Source organism: Octopus sinensis, linkage group LG4, assembly GCF_006345805.1.
Source record: "Octopus sinensis linkage group LG4, ASM634580v1, whole genome shotgun sequence".
Lineage (NCBI taxonomy): Eukaryota > Metazoa > Mollusca > Cephalopoda > Octopoda > Octopodidae > Octopus > Octopus sinensis.
In genome coordinates this window covers 129,278,607-129,295,687 of record NC_043000.1, presented here as the reverse complement: position 1 = coordinate 129,295,687, position 17,081 = coordinate 129,278,607, and the positions used below count along the sequence as shown (strand labels likewise).

At 37.8% G+C, this 17,081-nt stretch overlaps 1 protein-coding gene across 2 annotated transcripts in view; it reads left to right on the top strand.

The window, feature by feature from the left end:
• Positions 1 to 17,081, top strand: part of LOC118763119 (NADP-dependent oxidoreductase domain-containing protein 1-like) — a 34,752-nt gene that overhangs the window by 2,773 nt on the left and 14,898 nt on the right. For both annotated transcript variants that reach the window (XM_036502482.1, XM_036502481.1), the window contains exon 2: positions 11,346 to 11,536. In XM_036502482.1, coding sequence (XP_036358375.1) covers positions 11,346 to 11,536 — 191 coding nt within the window. The remainder of the gene's footprint in view (positions 1 to 11,345; positions 11,537 to 17,081) is intronic.

The window sequence follows — 17,081 nt, the reverse complement described above, 5'->3', positions numbered from 1 at the left end:
TGATCTGTGTCAGTGTTTCAGCGAGCTTATCTAGGCCTTTGATGTTGTACATCAGCCAACTCTTTGGGGGTGTTCTTTTCTTCAAGCTGGGATGTCTGAGAAGTTCACAAGTCTCATTCTATTTTATTCATATGAAAGCATGGGATTGTATCAGTAGTGACCTACTAGAACCCTTCCCAGTGTTAAAAAGGGTGATATACTGGCTCTTGCATTCTTTGTCATCTTCTTGGCTAATGTTACTTTGCAAGCCTTTGCACATAGCAATGCTGATATCTATATCCATTACCATATAACAAGAGAGCTTTTCAATATCCATCATTTTATTGCTGTAACAAAAACTTCCATGGCTCTCATTTGTGATATCATTTACACTGATGATTGCAATCTTGTAACCCACACTGAGGATGATGGACTGCTTTTCAGCTGCTTGCCGTGAGTTTGGACTTACAATCAGTCCTATGAAGACCATGGTCATGCTACAACTATCTCCAAGCATGCCATATATATATATATATCACCGTGATCACTGTGACCGACCAGGCTATCAGATGCTGTTACACATCGCTGGTCAGAATGCGCTTCACATTGTTTTAGCCTTCAAATGATGCCACCCTGCTGGCTAAGCGAGCAGGCCAATATATATGTATATATATATATATATATATATATATTATATATATATATATATGTATATATATATATGTATATATATATATATATATAATATATATATATATATATATATATATATATATATACCATGTCAGGAGTATAAAGTTAAAAGCCATCACAAGTCATGGAGACATTTGTCTACATTGGTAACATACTTTCTAGATTTAATACACTTGACAAGGAGGTCAATTATAGTCTTTCTTAGGCCTGTAATGTATTTGGAAAGCTTGAATCAAGGTTCTGGTCACAATCAGACATCAAAGCAGCAATGAAATTTGAGATCTTTCAGGCATGTTTCTAAACAGCACTGTTGTATGGATGTGAGAACTGGAAACCTTCCTATGATGTATCTGATACAAGAATACTGCAACTGGCAACAATGATAAGTATCAAAGTCCATGATTATGAAACAAAAACTTATTCAGTCTGGTCACATTGTGGATTTAGAGAACATCTGCATGCCAAAACGGGTGTTGTATGGTGAGGTGGAGCAAGGAAAATGTTTCCATTGCAAAATATGCAAGTGTTTTAAAGACAGTCTTAAAGACATACTTAAAAAGATCAATATTGATGAGATGTCATCAGCGACAAGGAGACCAAACATGAGATGTTTTTTAGAGCGAAATGAGTCTAAAAAGTTCACCTCTTACTCGGTCATGAGTAGACTTCCACCATGTGTAAGTATGTATATATATATATGATCATCATCATCGTTTAATGTCCACTTTCCATGCTAGCCCAGACTCCAATCTGATCTAGCAGAGTTTCTACAGCTGGATGCCCTTCCTAACGCCAACCACTCCGAGAGTGTAGTGGGTGCTTTTACGTGCCACCGGCACAAGCACCAGTCAGGCAGTAATAGCAATGACCATGCTCAAATGGTGCTTTTTATGTGCCACCTGCAGAGGGCAATCCCTTGGTCTTTTTCCCTGGAGTGAGCTCGCTGAATAAGATTTGGTGTGGGAACCTTGACTCTGCAATTCTTGCTACATGTCCTGACCTTTCATGATCAGCGATTCAATGCTTGACTGTTGGCTCTTTCCAGGTCTTTGCTATTAGTCAAATAGTATTCCCATCTGATGTCCAAGATTAAACTGCAACTTGGTCAACATTGTGATTCAGAAAAAATGTTTGGTTTAACACAGAGAGAGAGACAGACAGAGACAGAGAGAACAGAATGTCTTTAAATCACATAGTTAAGACACAACTTTGTTCAATGCTAATCTAGTGTTTATTAATGATTTTCAATATTTTCTTTCATAAGTAATAATAAATCTCTGAGCAAGGTATACACAGTAGCTGCACGATATAGGAAGGATGACTTCCCTTTGCAAATACTGATAGAGCACAGAAAGTGTGTCAATAGCCAGCTGGAGGAGGTGTCCTCCTGGGGCTTCAAGCTACAGTAGCATCCACCCTTAAGGTTTAGCCACATTTAAGTGGCAAATATACTTCACACTTTCATAAGTATTTTTTGAATAATAACGTTTTTAATTTCACTGAAGTTTCTGAGCCTTCTTGACCTCTGTGCAGCACCTTGGGCAAGTGTCTTCTACAATAGCTACAGGATCACCAATGCCTTGTGAGTGAATTTAATAATAATAAATGCGCCCTTTTAAAGCCTAGCTAGGCTCATGGGCCCGGTTTCTCAGTTTCTATGGCGTAAGTGTTCCCCAGCTGGACGGGACGCCAGTCCATCGCAGCGTTACTCATTTTTGCCAGCTGAGTGAACTGGAGCAATGTGAAATGAAGTGTTTTGCTCAAGAACACAACGTGTTGCCCGGTCCAGGAATCGAAACCACAATCTTACGATCATGGTACTGACACCCTAACCACTAAGCTACGCGTCTCCACTGTGAGTGAATTTGATAGATGAAAAACTTTGGGGAAGCCTAGTGTGTATGTGTGTGTGTGTGTGTGTGTGTGTGCATGCGTATGTTTGTGTCTGTTTGACAACCCCCGCTACAGCTTGACAACTGGTGTTAGTTTGTTTACATCCCCATAACTCAGTGGTTCAGCTAAAGAAATCAATAGAATGAGTAGCAGATTTAAAAAAAATGTAAGTGCCCTTCAAGGTGGTGCCCCAGCATTGCCACAGTCTAATGACTGAAACAAGTAAGAGATAAAAGTTATACGAAGAATACTTATGGTTAATTTATAGAAACTTTGAGACTGCTGCATTGCAGCATTTAGTCAATCTCTGTGTCTTGATACCACCAGCATCAACTTTGTCTTTTTGTTCTATTGTGGGTTTGATGAAACCAACTCCTCACACTGAACAATCATTAAACAATTTCTATTTGTTTTTTTTTTTGTTTTTTTGATGCACGAAAGAAAGAGACGGTTCCACTTATTTACCAATATCCTTCTCACTCTCTTAGTCCATATTAGAAATCAATTTTATAGAAGCTTTGCAAATTTTGTTGTTAAATGAATTAAAGACTTGAAGGAGAAACCGAATCAATTTGATTTTCCTTTAAGAAGATAAAGATGGATAGATGGATTGATTATGTATGTGTGTGTGTATAAATGCATACACACACACACACATGCACATGTATGTGTGTATGTGTATGTATATGTATGTATTTTATTGTATTAGTACATATGTTTATATTATAATTACATATAAATTATTTATATGTAATTAAGATAAGCATATTATGATTATTAACTTTTCTAGAAACTATAATCACCTTTAATATTTTATAAGCAGTGTCTACTTAATGTCTAGTCTAGTAAATCTCTCCCACTCTTACACTCCATCATGGCAAATATGGCCAGTTACCTTTACTCCAACCAACCAACCAACCAACCAACCTATTAGAAACTACTCTTGGGAGGTGGCAAGCTGGCAGAAACATTAGCACGCCGGACGAAATGCTTACCAGTATTTCGTCTGCCGTTACGTTCTGAGTTCAAATTCTGCTGAGGTCAACTTTGCCTTTCATCCTTTCGAGGTCGATAAATTAAGTACCAGTTACGCACTTGGTTTGATGTAATCGACTTAATCCCTTTGTCTGTCCTTGTTTGTCCCCTCTACAGTTAGCCCCTTGTGGGCAATAAAGAAATAAGAAACTACTCTTGGAATTTATACACCCATACAATTCTTGAATTTATACTCTCTAAACAATCCACCTGCCTACTCTAAGCTACCTTCAAACCACCCTGCTAAATAAAGCCACCAGTATACTGTAAGTTCCCTCTCCCTCCTACCCCTATCCTGTGAGTACCTCTCCTTAAATGTAATATGGAAAGACATGAGCCATATTGCGGGTAACCTACCTGGGAGAGCAGTACCTCTGAAAATTTTGCATGAGGGAGACATGGAAACTGTAAGCTGCAATGAAGACAACCTGGATAAAAGAGCAATAATTCTCAATAGAAACTGATACAATCTATAGTGGATACTTTAGTCCTGACAGATAATCTTTCTAATGCTGGTGGCAAGATTAAAAAAATAAATACAACATATGATTTAAAGTGGTTGGTGCTAGGAAGAGTAGATAACCAATAAAAGTCAATATCCTGACAATCACAAATATAATGAAAAACCCTATGTTTATGTACATAAGACTGATATCTACTATGTTAGTCCTGTGTATGGTAGTGTAGTGGTCAGGTCGAAACAATTGGCTGTGTGTGAAAACCTCTTGGCTGTCAGATGAGCATATAAATACACTTTTATTCAGAGACAGAAAACAAACATTAAACAACAACCTTCCTACCAAGAGAACTTTCTATTTTCTTCTTGTTGGTGCAAAACTTCGGGGTTATCCTCTTCAGGTCTAGAAAGATTGTGGAGATACTGGAGCTGATATGAATAGATATGTGCAAAAGATAAGATGGAAGGGAGCCTCAGTCAGAATTCAGGGACAAATTTTGGGTGGGTAACAGCGCAAGGGTGGGTGCATTAGTTTATTGTTATCAGTGAAATAAATAAGGTAATTGACATAGCTAGAGTGTGCAACAGAATCATTAAGCTTAAACTAGTCATAGGCAGCACGACAGTATCATTTCTTTATTTATAAGCACCACACTTAGGACTGACATGAGTAAAAGGAGCATTACTACGAAACTCCTTTACAGATCAGCTCAAGAACAAATGGTGCTGACATTATTAACATGGCTGGTTACTTTAATAAACATGTTGGCAACACCATGATTACTACTCTGACATATGTGGAGGATATCAATAAAGAGCTATAGATACACAAAATATAGCTTTTGGCTCTGTGGTAAGTAGCTTGCTTACCAACCACATGGTTCCAGGTTCAGTCCCACTGCGTGGCACCTTGGGCAAGTGTCTTCTACTATAGTCTCAGGCCGACCAAAGCCTTGTTAGTGAATTTGGTAGACAGAAACTGAAAGAAGCCCATCGTATATATGTACATATATATTGTGTGTATATGAATGTGTGTCTGTGTTTGTCCCCCCAACATCGCTTGACAACCGATGCTGGTGTGTTTATGTCCCCGTAACTTAGAGGTTCAGCAAAAGAGACCAATAGAATAAGTACTAGGCTTACAAAGAATAAGTCCTAGGGTCGATTTGCTTAATTAAAGGCGGTGCTCCAGCATGACCGCAATCAAATGACTGAAACAAATAAAAGAGTAAAAGAGATACTTTGTGTGTGTGTGTGTGTGTGTGTATCTGTAGCCATTTTCTTATCAAGGTTTCATGTTAGTTTTTAAAAATTTAGATCTAGTAATCAATCTCCGGTGTATGTCGTAGTTGTTGAAGCAAAAGTTCTCTCAATTACCATCCAGTCTCATGATTTCCATCAAAACACACATATTCCTACCTGTGTATGACAATATTCACTAAATGTAGAGTGTCGTGCCATCAGGTTACATAACCAAATAACCAAACCACTTCGTTTATGCCTTTTGAAAATTTACAGAATGATTTCTTGAACTGCAGCTTTCCCAATAATTTCTTTCTTAATATTCATTAGTTTCATTCTCTGCATATGGCAGGCAAAGCATCTTTCTACATTTGATTTCAAAAGCCATGAATAATTTTCCTCATTTTCAGTATTTGATATCCTTGATTTGCGCCCTTAAACTGCAGTTTGAATTACTATTATTTTTAGAATATAATCTTTGTTGCTATTCTAATCTTTTTTCTTTTTCCCAATCAGGCTCTAAATTAGCTAAAGCAGATGTTACTACTGAAATCAAACGATTTTACATCCTTCTGTGATCTCACATTTTCTGTTGTTTTTCTTCCCAAATATATTTAACTTCACTGACTATTTTACACACACACACACACACACACACATACACACACACACACTTTTGCATACTTATCTTTATGTGTGTGTATTTTGCTTCATTTAAAGTATTAAGAGATTTATAAGTTTTTTTCTTCGAGATGTTCAAATACAAGTGAAGCTATAAATGATAGCTTATAACATATCAGGTAAAAATACCCTTTAGGCATTTTCTTTCTAAGGAGTATTTATGTATATTTAAGCATATATCTTTTTATACTCACATATACACACATATATGGACTCTTAGATGACTTACACACTTATAGATATGTGTGTGTGTGTGTGTGTATGTATCTGCCTCTCTTTCTCTCTACAAATATATATATATATATATATATATATATATATATATATATATATATATGTATATACTAGCTGGTGTACCTGGTAATTCCTGTTGGTAAAGATGTTCTATTGAAATGCCTTATTACTCTGATATAAGAAAGCAATTTCATTATAACTGCCACAAAAGGTGTATTTTCTGCCATGAAGAAGTACAAAACAACTGTCAGCTAGAGGAGGGAGAGATTGTTGGAGGTTGGTGAAAAAGTACTCTGACTTGTAATGGCATTTTAAAGGTGAACTTTATGAAGGCTAATTTATTAAAGGTAATATATAAATGTAGTATATATATAAATATATGAATGAAGTGTTTAATGTTTAAGAATGAAATGAAGAAAGTGCAATAATAACGTTCATACTCACTGATGGTCGCTCTCAATAACTGCCTTTAGCTTATGGAGTTCTTGTTTTTATATCTATCGAAAAGCAACCAGAAGGATAGACATATTGTTGAGAACATATGATTTCGTTGGAGGTTTGTTATCTCCATTCAAGCCCCTGGTAGTCTAGAAGAGGTTAGAAGGGTCAAGTGGCGAAGACACTATTCTGCTTAGTGAAGGCATCTGGGAAATGTTTAACTGCTGTCATTCACAGAAAAAACTATTGTTGTACCATGAGAAAAGCACTGTTGAAGAGTTAAGTGAAATTTGGCAATCGAGGATCAAATCCACGCTATGCCTGCATGAAGCCACTACAAATATGTTGTGAAATAAAAAATGTATCTACTGTCATGAAAAAGTTTAACTGTAAAAATGAAGAACTATCGGAGTAATGGGCATTCAAAAATGTATATATGTATAGAAATGTATGAATGAAGTCTTTAAGGTTTAAGATTCAAATCAAAGAAGTGCAATAATAATGTTTAGCAGTTCAAATCTGAGTAGTGAAATACAGAATTAGGTCAGCTGATTGTGAGAATCAAATATTGACCACTTCACTAAAAACTGCAGGTGGTATGGGTTATTTCCCTTGGGTTGTTTAAATAAAATATTAGTGATATGTAGTAAATAGAAGGATCCATTGGATCTGTTATCAATTTTTGTCAACAATCTAAGTATGTCACGAGGTTTCCAGACACGAGTTCTATTCACATGTCAAATAAAGTATAAAAGTGATATTGTCTGCAAAAATTAGAAATTGGACACACAAAAAAATCAATATTCAAAATAATCGAATATAAACAATGAAACCTGTAAAATATTTCTAAATTTGATGGCTCAATTAGTTTCATGAAAATGTTGTATGAACTGTAAAGAAGCAGTAAATATTATGATAAGTATAAGTGATACAGGGTGTCCCAACTGAATGTGATGTGGAAGTTTGGTTTCATTTCTTAAGAATTTTAAGCATTCAAAGAATGAGTTCATTGTATTGGGACACACTTATAAAATACGTTTTGGAATCAAAAATTTATGTACTGTCATTGAAAAATTTTAACTGAAAAAAATGCAGAATTATTGGAGTTATGGGTATTGAAAGTGTACATGCATCAAGAAAGTGCAATAATAAGGTTTAGCAGTTGAAAACTGTGAGTAGTGAAATGCAAAATTAGGTGCACTGATCATGAGAATCAAGTATTGATCGCTTCGCTAAAAACTAACAGCTGTAAGTGGAGATGCTATAGGTTATTTCCTTTGAGTGTTTAAAAAAATATTGTGCATGTGCTATGAAACCGGCTCTGGCTCTGTTGTACAAATGTCTTGTTTTCTTAAGGTTTTAATTAAAATCTTCCACCAAACCTTAGTCACAATTTATGTTCCTAACACTAACTGAATGATAACTAAGTTATTTTACTAAATTCTTTGTTATATTTAAAGTAATTGAAAGAAACACAGAGCATCTCAAAATAAATACAGTAATGAAAGGGTTAAAGGTTTGGACAGAGGGTACTAGACCACAAAGATAATCAGAGAATTGATCAAGGAAAAACTTATAGAAAAGACAACATAGTTACATTTTGATGCTGAGCTAAAGATTCCAATCGAGTAGAAAGAAGAGAACCTAACATGTTAACAACTGAATTCTGAATTCAATCAAGCATATTAACAAACTCAGAGAAGACACCTGCTCAAAAATGATTGTAATATCCAGTGCAAGGCTGAATGGTTTTGCCATTTTTAACGAGTACTCTATTAAAAGCGGTGAGCTGGCAGAAATGTTAGCATGCCGGGTGAAATGCTGAGCAGTAGAAATGTTAGCATGCCAGGTGAAATGTTAGGCAGCGAGCTGGCAGAAACGTTAGCTTGCCGGGTGAACTGCTTAGCGGTATTTCGTCTGCCATTACATTCTGAGTTCAAATTCCACCAAGGTCGACTTTGCCTTTCATCCTTTCGGGGTCGATAAATTAAGCACCAGTTATGCACTGGGGTCAATGTAATCGACTTAATCCTTTTGTCTGTCCTTGTTTGTCCCCTCTGTGTTTAACCCCTTGTGGGCAATAGAGAAATAAGAAATGTTAGCATGCCGGGCAAAAGGCTTAGCAATATTTCGTCTGTTTTTACATTTAGAGTTCCAACTCTGTCAAGGTTGACTTTGCCTTTCATCCTTTTGGGGGTTGATAAATTACGTACCAGTTGCATACTGTGGGTCAATCTTATCGACTGTCCCCCCTTCCTTTCCCCCCAAATTTTGAGCCTTGTGCCTAGAGTAGAAAACAATGAATACCCTATGAGTTTTATGTAGGTTGTTGAGTCACTGTTAATAGGGATGTCAGCAAGGGGAACTGTGCTTGTTTTTTTTTTTTATTTTATCTTCTAGATATTTCCATTTAAAAGGCAAACTCTATATTGGGACAATTCCATGCTAGCTAATTTTCCTCTTGACTTGATTGAAGTAATTTTGTCATTGTAACTCTTAGTAACACATAACACATTCTGCATGCTGTTGTAACTCATCTTCAGATTGTTCTTGTTGTACAGCCAGTCAGTTTGTCGCTATTCAGTTAAATATTAGATGGAAAATATTTTGCAGCTCTGCTTTGACATCAGTTTTATATGATCGACTATACCATCTAGCATGTTCTTTTCCTGATTTCTTGATATTTCTTGAACAGCTCCAGTATTCCACCATTATATTGCAAGAGACTTCCAGTATTTGATACCGGAGCTAATATATTATATGCTTAATTTAAGAAAAAGAGAATGTTTATTCTCATGCCTATATTAACAGATAATCTCTTGTTTTAGTTTTCTTCATTGAAATGAATGGCTGCATCAGAACAATGTGTGTTTATGCTAGGTTAGAGGAAGTTTCTGCAATTATCGACAAAATTATTGAATGACATATTATTATTATCTCTGTCCCCCTTCTGAATCCAAAGTGGATATGAGATATCAATGAAACATAACATGTAAGGAATAAAAAAAAATATCTGGAAAAATACATTCTTCCTGAAAACTTTCTGTCTATCCAGTGGCAGAAATGTGCGGACGCATTATTCAAAACATTTCAACAGCTATAGTAAAACACTAAATTACCTGCAGAAATAACTTCAGAAGATTCAAATTGTGACACACATACATGTACCTGTAAACAGCTGTGTATGAGACAATGAATTAAGATACAGACATGTGTGCATCTATGTATAAGGTAGCAAATAGGTTGATACATACATGTGTGCATGTGTGTGTTTGTGTCTGTGTGTATGTGAAAGAGAAAAGAGAGAGAGTGTATGTGTGTGTGTGTGTGTATCTGAGTAAAGAGTAACAAATGGGTAAATACGTGTGTGTGTCTGTATATAAGGTAGTTGATTGGTAGATATGCATATGTGTATGTGTGTGTATTTGTGTATAAGGTTGATTAAACTGGTAGAAGTATATATTCTTTTATTCTTTTACTTGTTTCAGTTATTTGTCAGCAGCCATGCTGGAGCATTGCCTTTAATATGTGTATGTTTGTCTTAAAGACAGCAGATTTCCAGAGTTGCTAGGGTGCTGGATAGAAAGCCTCACAATATTTGTTTCAACTTGGTGTTCTAAGTTCAAATCCTGCCAAGATCACCTCATCTTTCATCCTTTCAGGATTGATAAAAAAAATTTTTAAATTAGCAGGCTAGGGCAGCGAATTGTCAGAATTGTGAGAGCATTGGATGTAATGCCTTGCAGTATCTGTTCTGGGTCTGTGCACTTAGAATTCTAATTCTGCTCCATCACTGAAAAATAGCAGAACTTCTGCCAGATGTTGCAACTGACTGATTGTATCAACAATTTGTAAAAAATAGATGGAAATATAGTTTTCTTCCTTTGATTAGAAGATTGACCACCACCACCACCGCCATCATCTATCTGCATGCACACACCACACTCACATGTACACACAGACACTCAACTAAATGTCGTAGTAGTGTGGATACTGAGACTATGAAATGCTAAAATTTGAAAAGTTAAAGATTATTTTGTAAAATATATGCAGATGTTTAAATGATATTATACTATGTTTATACCAAGCAAAAAAGAAAAAAAAATGTAGAATGAATAGAAATAGCATAAAGTTATACACATATCACAAACTGCAAACTGACAATACATTTCTCATATCATAGCATATTCATTGTGTATATATATATATATATCATTATCATCATCATCATCATCATCGTTTGACATCCGTTTTCCATGCTGGCATGGGTTGGAAAGTTCAACTGGTGTCTGGGAAGCCAGGAGGTTGCACCAGCCCCCAATCTGATCAAGCAGTGTTTCTACTGCTAGATGCCCTTCCTAATGCCAATCACTCTGAGTGTATAGTGGGTGCTTTTTACGTGCCACCAGCACAGAAGCCACTCAAGGTAGCACTGGCATCGGCCACATTCGGATGGTGCTTTTTACGTGGAACTGGCACGGGGCTCACCACTACAATTTCCATTTGATTTGATTTTGATATTGCTGATGTTGATGTACTTGACTCGGCATTGGCCACATTCAGATATGTGTGTGTGTGTGTGTGTGTGTGTGTCATTGTGTGGTTGTGTTCTTGCTTGCTTATATGTTCAGTGTGTGTGAGTGCACTCTTATCTCTTTATTTTCATGTTATCTGTTCTTTTCTGTTAATCCAGGAAAACTATAATTTCAAAAGAATTAAATAAAGAAACAAGTCCCAAAATATCTGACCCAAATATACCTGGTATTCGTATTGGTATAATTGGCTGTGGCGTTCTTGGACAACAAATCATTCGATGTCTATTATATCAGAATAATATAAAGCCTCATAATTTGCTCATTTCAACAAGAAATCTAGAACAGCTTGGTATGTAGGATTATTTTTTTCAAGAAGATTAACTGTCTTGATATCTATGATTAATTACTGAGATTTAAAATTAAAAGATTGTTAACCCCATTCTTGATATGTTTGTGATTGCGACTACATTACTCTTGAATCAATTCTAGAATATCTTCAAGTGCTTAATTCTTGTGGTTCTTTAAGATAGGTTTGAAGTTGGAATCTTTATTTTCGATGGATAATTTTAGAGTTCTTAGTGGTTAAAAATATTAAAACTCTATGCGAGAAAAGAAAGCCCTGAGTTCAAAGCCAGCATTGAGCAATGTTGGGTAGCTGAAAGACAGCAGGAAGTTGGTCTACTTGAAGTATATTGTCAACGTTATAAACAAAATGTATGAAACTAGTAGTTTAAAAAATTAAATTTTTTTAAATCCTAGATATTAGGAAGAAAATCTGAAGGCACCTTTTGTGTTGTTGTCGAGACTGGAAACATTTTTAATGGTTTTAATGTAAAATAAGTCACATGTCCAGGCCAGTGCTCCACAAGCATTTTTTCACTTTGCATGGATGATGGTGCACTTGTTTTTAGTGATTCGGAAAAGAAAGAGGCTTGGAGAAGCCATTGTGAAAGACTGCTGAACATGGAGAATGAATGGGAGGAGGAGATCCTGCCAAATTTGGACCCAGTAGAGGGACCAGCTATATGAATAGACAGCACCCTGGTAGATAAAGCAATTAGGGTATGAAGCCAGGAAAAGACTTCAGCCCATCAGGAATCGCTGCTGAGATGCTTAAAACATCTGGTGATGTAGGCTATGGCCTAGTCACTTGTAATGTAAACCAGGTAGTTCATGATAGAGTCATACCCAATGACAGGCATAGCAGCACCATAGTCAACTGCTACAAAGGTAAAGGTGACACTTTAGATAGAAATAACTACAGGGGTATCAACCTACTGGATGAAGGGTCATAGCCCAACTAATTAGGGAGAGAGTCTGCTTAGATGAGATGCAGTTTAGTTTTGTGCCTAGTAGAACCACCACTGATGCTATATTCCTGATACAACAACTGCAGGAGAAATACCTAGCCAAAGATAAACCCCTATACTTGGATTTGTGGACTTGGAGAAAGCCTTTGACAGGGTCCCGCGATCCCTTATCTGGTGGGCAATGCAGAAACTGGGGATTGACAAATGGTTAATAGGGGCTGTACAGGCCCTATACAGAGATGCAGTTAGTAAGGTAAGGGTTGGCAATGAGTAAAGTGAAGAATTCCAGGTAAAGTAAGAGTCCACCAAGGATCAGTCCCCTTTTATTCATTTTAGTCCTCCAGGCAATAACAGAGGAATTCAAGACAGGTTGCCCCTGGGAGCTCCTCTATGCTGATGACCTTGCTATAATTGCTGAGTCACTATCAGAACTAGAGAAGAAATTTCAGTTGTGGAAGCAAGGTTTAGAATTGAAGGGCCTTAGAGTCAATGTTGCAAAGACCAAAGTTCTAGTAAGTAGGAAGGCGAACACATCACACACACCTTCAGGTAGGTGGCCCTGCTCAATCTGTAGAAAAGATGTAGGTAGAAACTCCATAAGATGTACCCAGTGTAAGTTATGGACACATAAGAGGTACAGCAACATCAAATGAAGATTAATCAGGAAGATAGCTTTCGTGCGCGGCAGATGCACAGGGTCAATAAACACCACAGATGCTTAGAAAACAGATTCCATCACATTCCAGTGGGAGAAACTAGAAGTAGTTGATAGCTTCTACTAGCTAGGTGACCAAGTCTGTAGTGGGGGGGGGGGGTGAATGCTCAGAGAGTGTTACCACTAGAATAAGAATAGCCTGGGCAAAGTTCAGAAAGTTTCTACCTCTACTGGTGACAAAGGGCCTCTAACTCAGAGTGAAAGGTAGATTATACAATGCATGTATGAGAACTGCCATGCTTCACGGCAGTGAAACATGGGCTGTGACTGCTGAAGACATGTGTAGGCTCAAAAGAAATGAAGCTAACATGATCGACTGGATGTGTGATGTCAGTGTGCACACACAACAGATTGTAAGCTCCCTGAAAGAAAGCATCAGATGTGGTGTGCAAGAGAAATGTTTGCGCTGGTATGATCATGTACTATGGATGGATGAGGAGAGCTGTGTAAAGAAGTGCCACTCCCAAACAGTTAAACGATCTGGGGTAGAGGGAGACCCAGGAAAACATGGGATGAGATGGTGAAGCATGACCTTCGAATGTTGGGCCTCGTAGAGGCAATGATGTGCTGTGACTGAGAAGACATGGCAAATAAAGTGAGTTCACAGCTGTAACCTACACCAGTGTCATGTAACCAGCCCACTCAAAAGTACCTTGAAACATAGGGTGACATGCTGTGCTTGAGGAGACCTATTGAGTCAAGTACATCAAAATCAAATGGAAATTGTTGCGATCCCCGTGCCAGTGGTATGTAAAAAGCACCATTCGAACTTGGCTGATGCCAGTGCTGCCTTGACTGGCTTCTGTGCCGGTGGCACATAAAAATCCCACCTTCTGATCATAGTTGTTGCAAGCCTCTTTTGGTCCCTGTACCGGTGGCATGTAAAAAGTACCTACTACACTCTCAGTGTGGTTGGCGTCAGGTAGGGCATCCAGCTGTAGGAATATTGCCAGATAAGATAGGAGCCTGGTGCAGACCCCAGTCGAACCATCCAACCCATGCCAGCATGGAAAACGGATGTTAAACGACGATGATGATGATGATGATGACGATACACTTATATTCTTTTCAAAATTCAGCAGCACACCTGAACTAAAAATATAACTAAAACTATATGGAAAAAAATTATATTCAGGTTATACTGTGGCACACCTAGCAACGTTTCATGGCACACCAGTGTGTCACAGCATACCAGTTGTGGAGCACTGGTCTAGGCAATTAAATCAATGACAGCAGCTCTACACAGCTGCTTGTCTTGTTAAAAATAGCAGCCAAATGTGTTTCAAATCACACTAAACAATCTTAAAAAAGAGAATGGCCACATTGGACTATGTAGCCTCAGATACTTTAAGTCTGAATAAAAAAATGGTTTGGTCTGCTCAGTCATAGCCAATGTGGGGTTGCATAGCAGCATGAAGTTGTTCAAGGTATCCCTTAATTACTGAAATAGTAACACTATTATTATAAAATAAATAAATGCACCGTTTTAAAGCCTATCCAGGCTCATGAGCCCAGTTTCCATGGCGTACGTGTTCCCAAGCTGGATGGGACACCAGTCCATCGCAGCATTACTCATTTTTGCCAGCTGAGTGGACTGGAGCAACGTGAAATGAAGTGTTTTGCTCAAGAACACAATGCGTTGCCCGGTCCAGGAATCGAAACTACAATCTTACGATCATGATGCTGACACCCTAACCAAGCTGGATGGGACACCAGTCCATCGCAGCATTACTCATTTTTGCCAGCTGAGTGGACTGGAGCAACGTGAAATGAAGTGTTTTGCTCAAGAACACAATGCGTTGCCCGGTCCAGGAATCGAAACTACAATCTTACGATCATGATGCTGACACCCTAACCACTAAGCCACAAGCAGGTTTTGTGTCTGATGTCATTTTGGTAAGGGTTTTCTATTATAACCTTAGGTCAAAGCCTTGTAAATGCAATTTGGTAGGAAGTGAGTGTGGAAGCCCCCTGGATGGACAGTTCCTGTTCTGATGTAGTAGATTTAATCTGTTACCTGGTTTGATATAACATATTTAATGTGTTACCTGGATTGATATATAGCCCTTAGGTGTCTTTAGCAGACACCATTCTGTTTTGCAAGCATTATATCCAGGTCTCTGTGAGGGCGTGTGGCTTAGTGGTTAGGGCATTCGGCTCATGATCGTAAGGTTGTGAGTTCGATTCCTGGCGACGCGTTGTGTCCTTGAGCAAGACACTTTATTTCACGTTGCTCCAGTCCACTCAGCTGGCAAAAATGAGTTGTACTTGTATTTCAAAGGGTCAGCCTTGTCACTCTCTGTGTCATGCTGATTATCCCCGAGAACTACGTTAAGGGTACACGTGTCTGTGGAATGCTCAGCCATTTGCACGTTAATTTCACGAGCAAGCTGTTCCGTTGATCGTATCAGCTGGGACCCTCGTCGTACCGGCGGAGTCTTTTTTTTTTTTTATATCCAGGTCTCTAGACTGTAGATGACATCTTCTCTTTCCCCCACCAGTCATGGAAGCCTTTAACACAGTCATGAATGTTTCTCTTGTTTCTATAATTAGCAGATGGTTTTGTAATATTTCTTGACTGACATCGCATGCATGTGTGTTTATTTGTTTCTCCATGACATCACAGGATAGTTATAAAGGAAGGACACTGTCATACAAGTAGAGTCCTGCATTTCCAGTCTTCCATGAAAAAAACACCTGACAACAGGTGTAGGTTGGCAACAAGAAGAGCATCAGGCCATGGGGAATCTGCTTTAACAAATTTTTTTCTGATCCATGTAAGCATGGACAAGTGAACATTAACAGGCTGATAATTACTCTTTTACTCTTTTACTTGTTTCAGTCATTTGACTGCGGTCATGCTGGAGCACCGCCTTTAGTCGAGCAACTTGACCCCAGGACTTATTCTTTGTAAGCCTAGTACTTATTCTATTGGTCTCTTAGCCAAACCGCTAAGTTACGGGGACGTAAACACACGAGCATCGGTTGTCATGCGATGTTGGGGGGACAAACGCAGACACACAAACACACACACACACACACATATATATATATATATATATATATATATATATATATATACAATGGGCTTCTTTCAGTTTCTGTCTACCAAATCCACTCACAAGGCTTTGGTCAGCCCAAGGCTATAGTAGAATACACTTGCCCAAGGTGCCACACAGTGGGACTGAACCCGGAACCATGTGGTTGGTAAGCAAGCTACTTACCACACAGCCACTCCTGTATAACGAAATCATGAAGAACATTTATCAACATACTCAACCATTCATACAGCTTTTTTTTTAAGGCCTTAAATTATATCTTTTAACAAGTATGGAGAATCTACATAACCCCTGCTCTATATTGTTTGAAACCTATTAAATTAATCAGTAGAAAAAAAACAGAAAGGGAAATATTTGAAAATGATTTGTTACATAGACACACAAGAGAGGACAAATGGGCTACAATGGGCTATACATGTAGGCACAAGCATGGGGTGTGTGGTTAAGAAGCTTGCTTTGTAAACCATGTGGTTCCAATTGGTGCACATTGGGCAACTGTCTTCTACTATTGCTTCAGGTCAACCAATACCTCATGAGTGAATTTAAAAGATGGAAACTACATAGAAGCCTGTCATTATATACAGATATGTATATACATATGTATAAGTGTATATATATATATATATATACTCATACAAAAAAATATATATATATCATCATCATCATCATCATCATTTAGCGTCCGTTTTCCATGCTAGCATGGGTTGGACGGTTCTACTGGGGTCTGTGAAGCCAGAAGGCTTCATCAGGCCCAGTCAAATCTGGCAGTGTTTCTACGGCTGGATGCCCTTCCTAACATATGTATATATA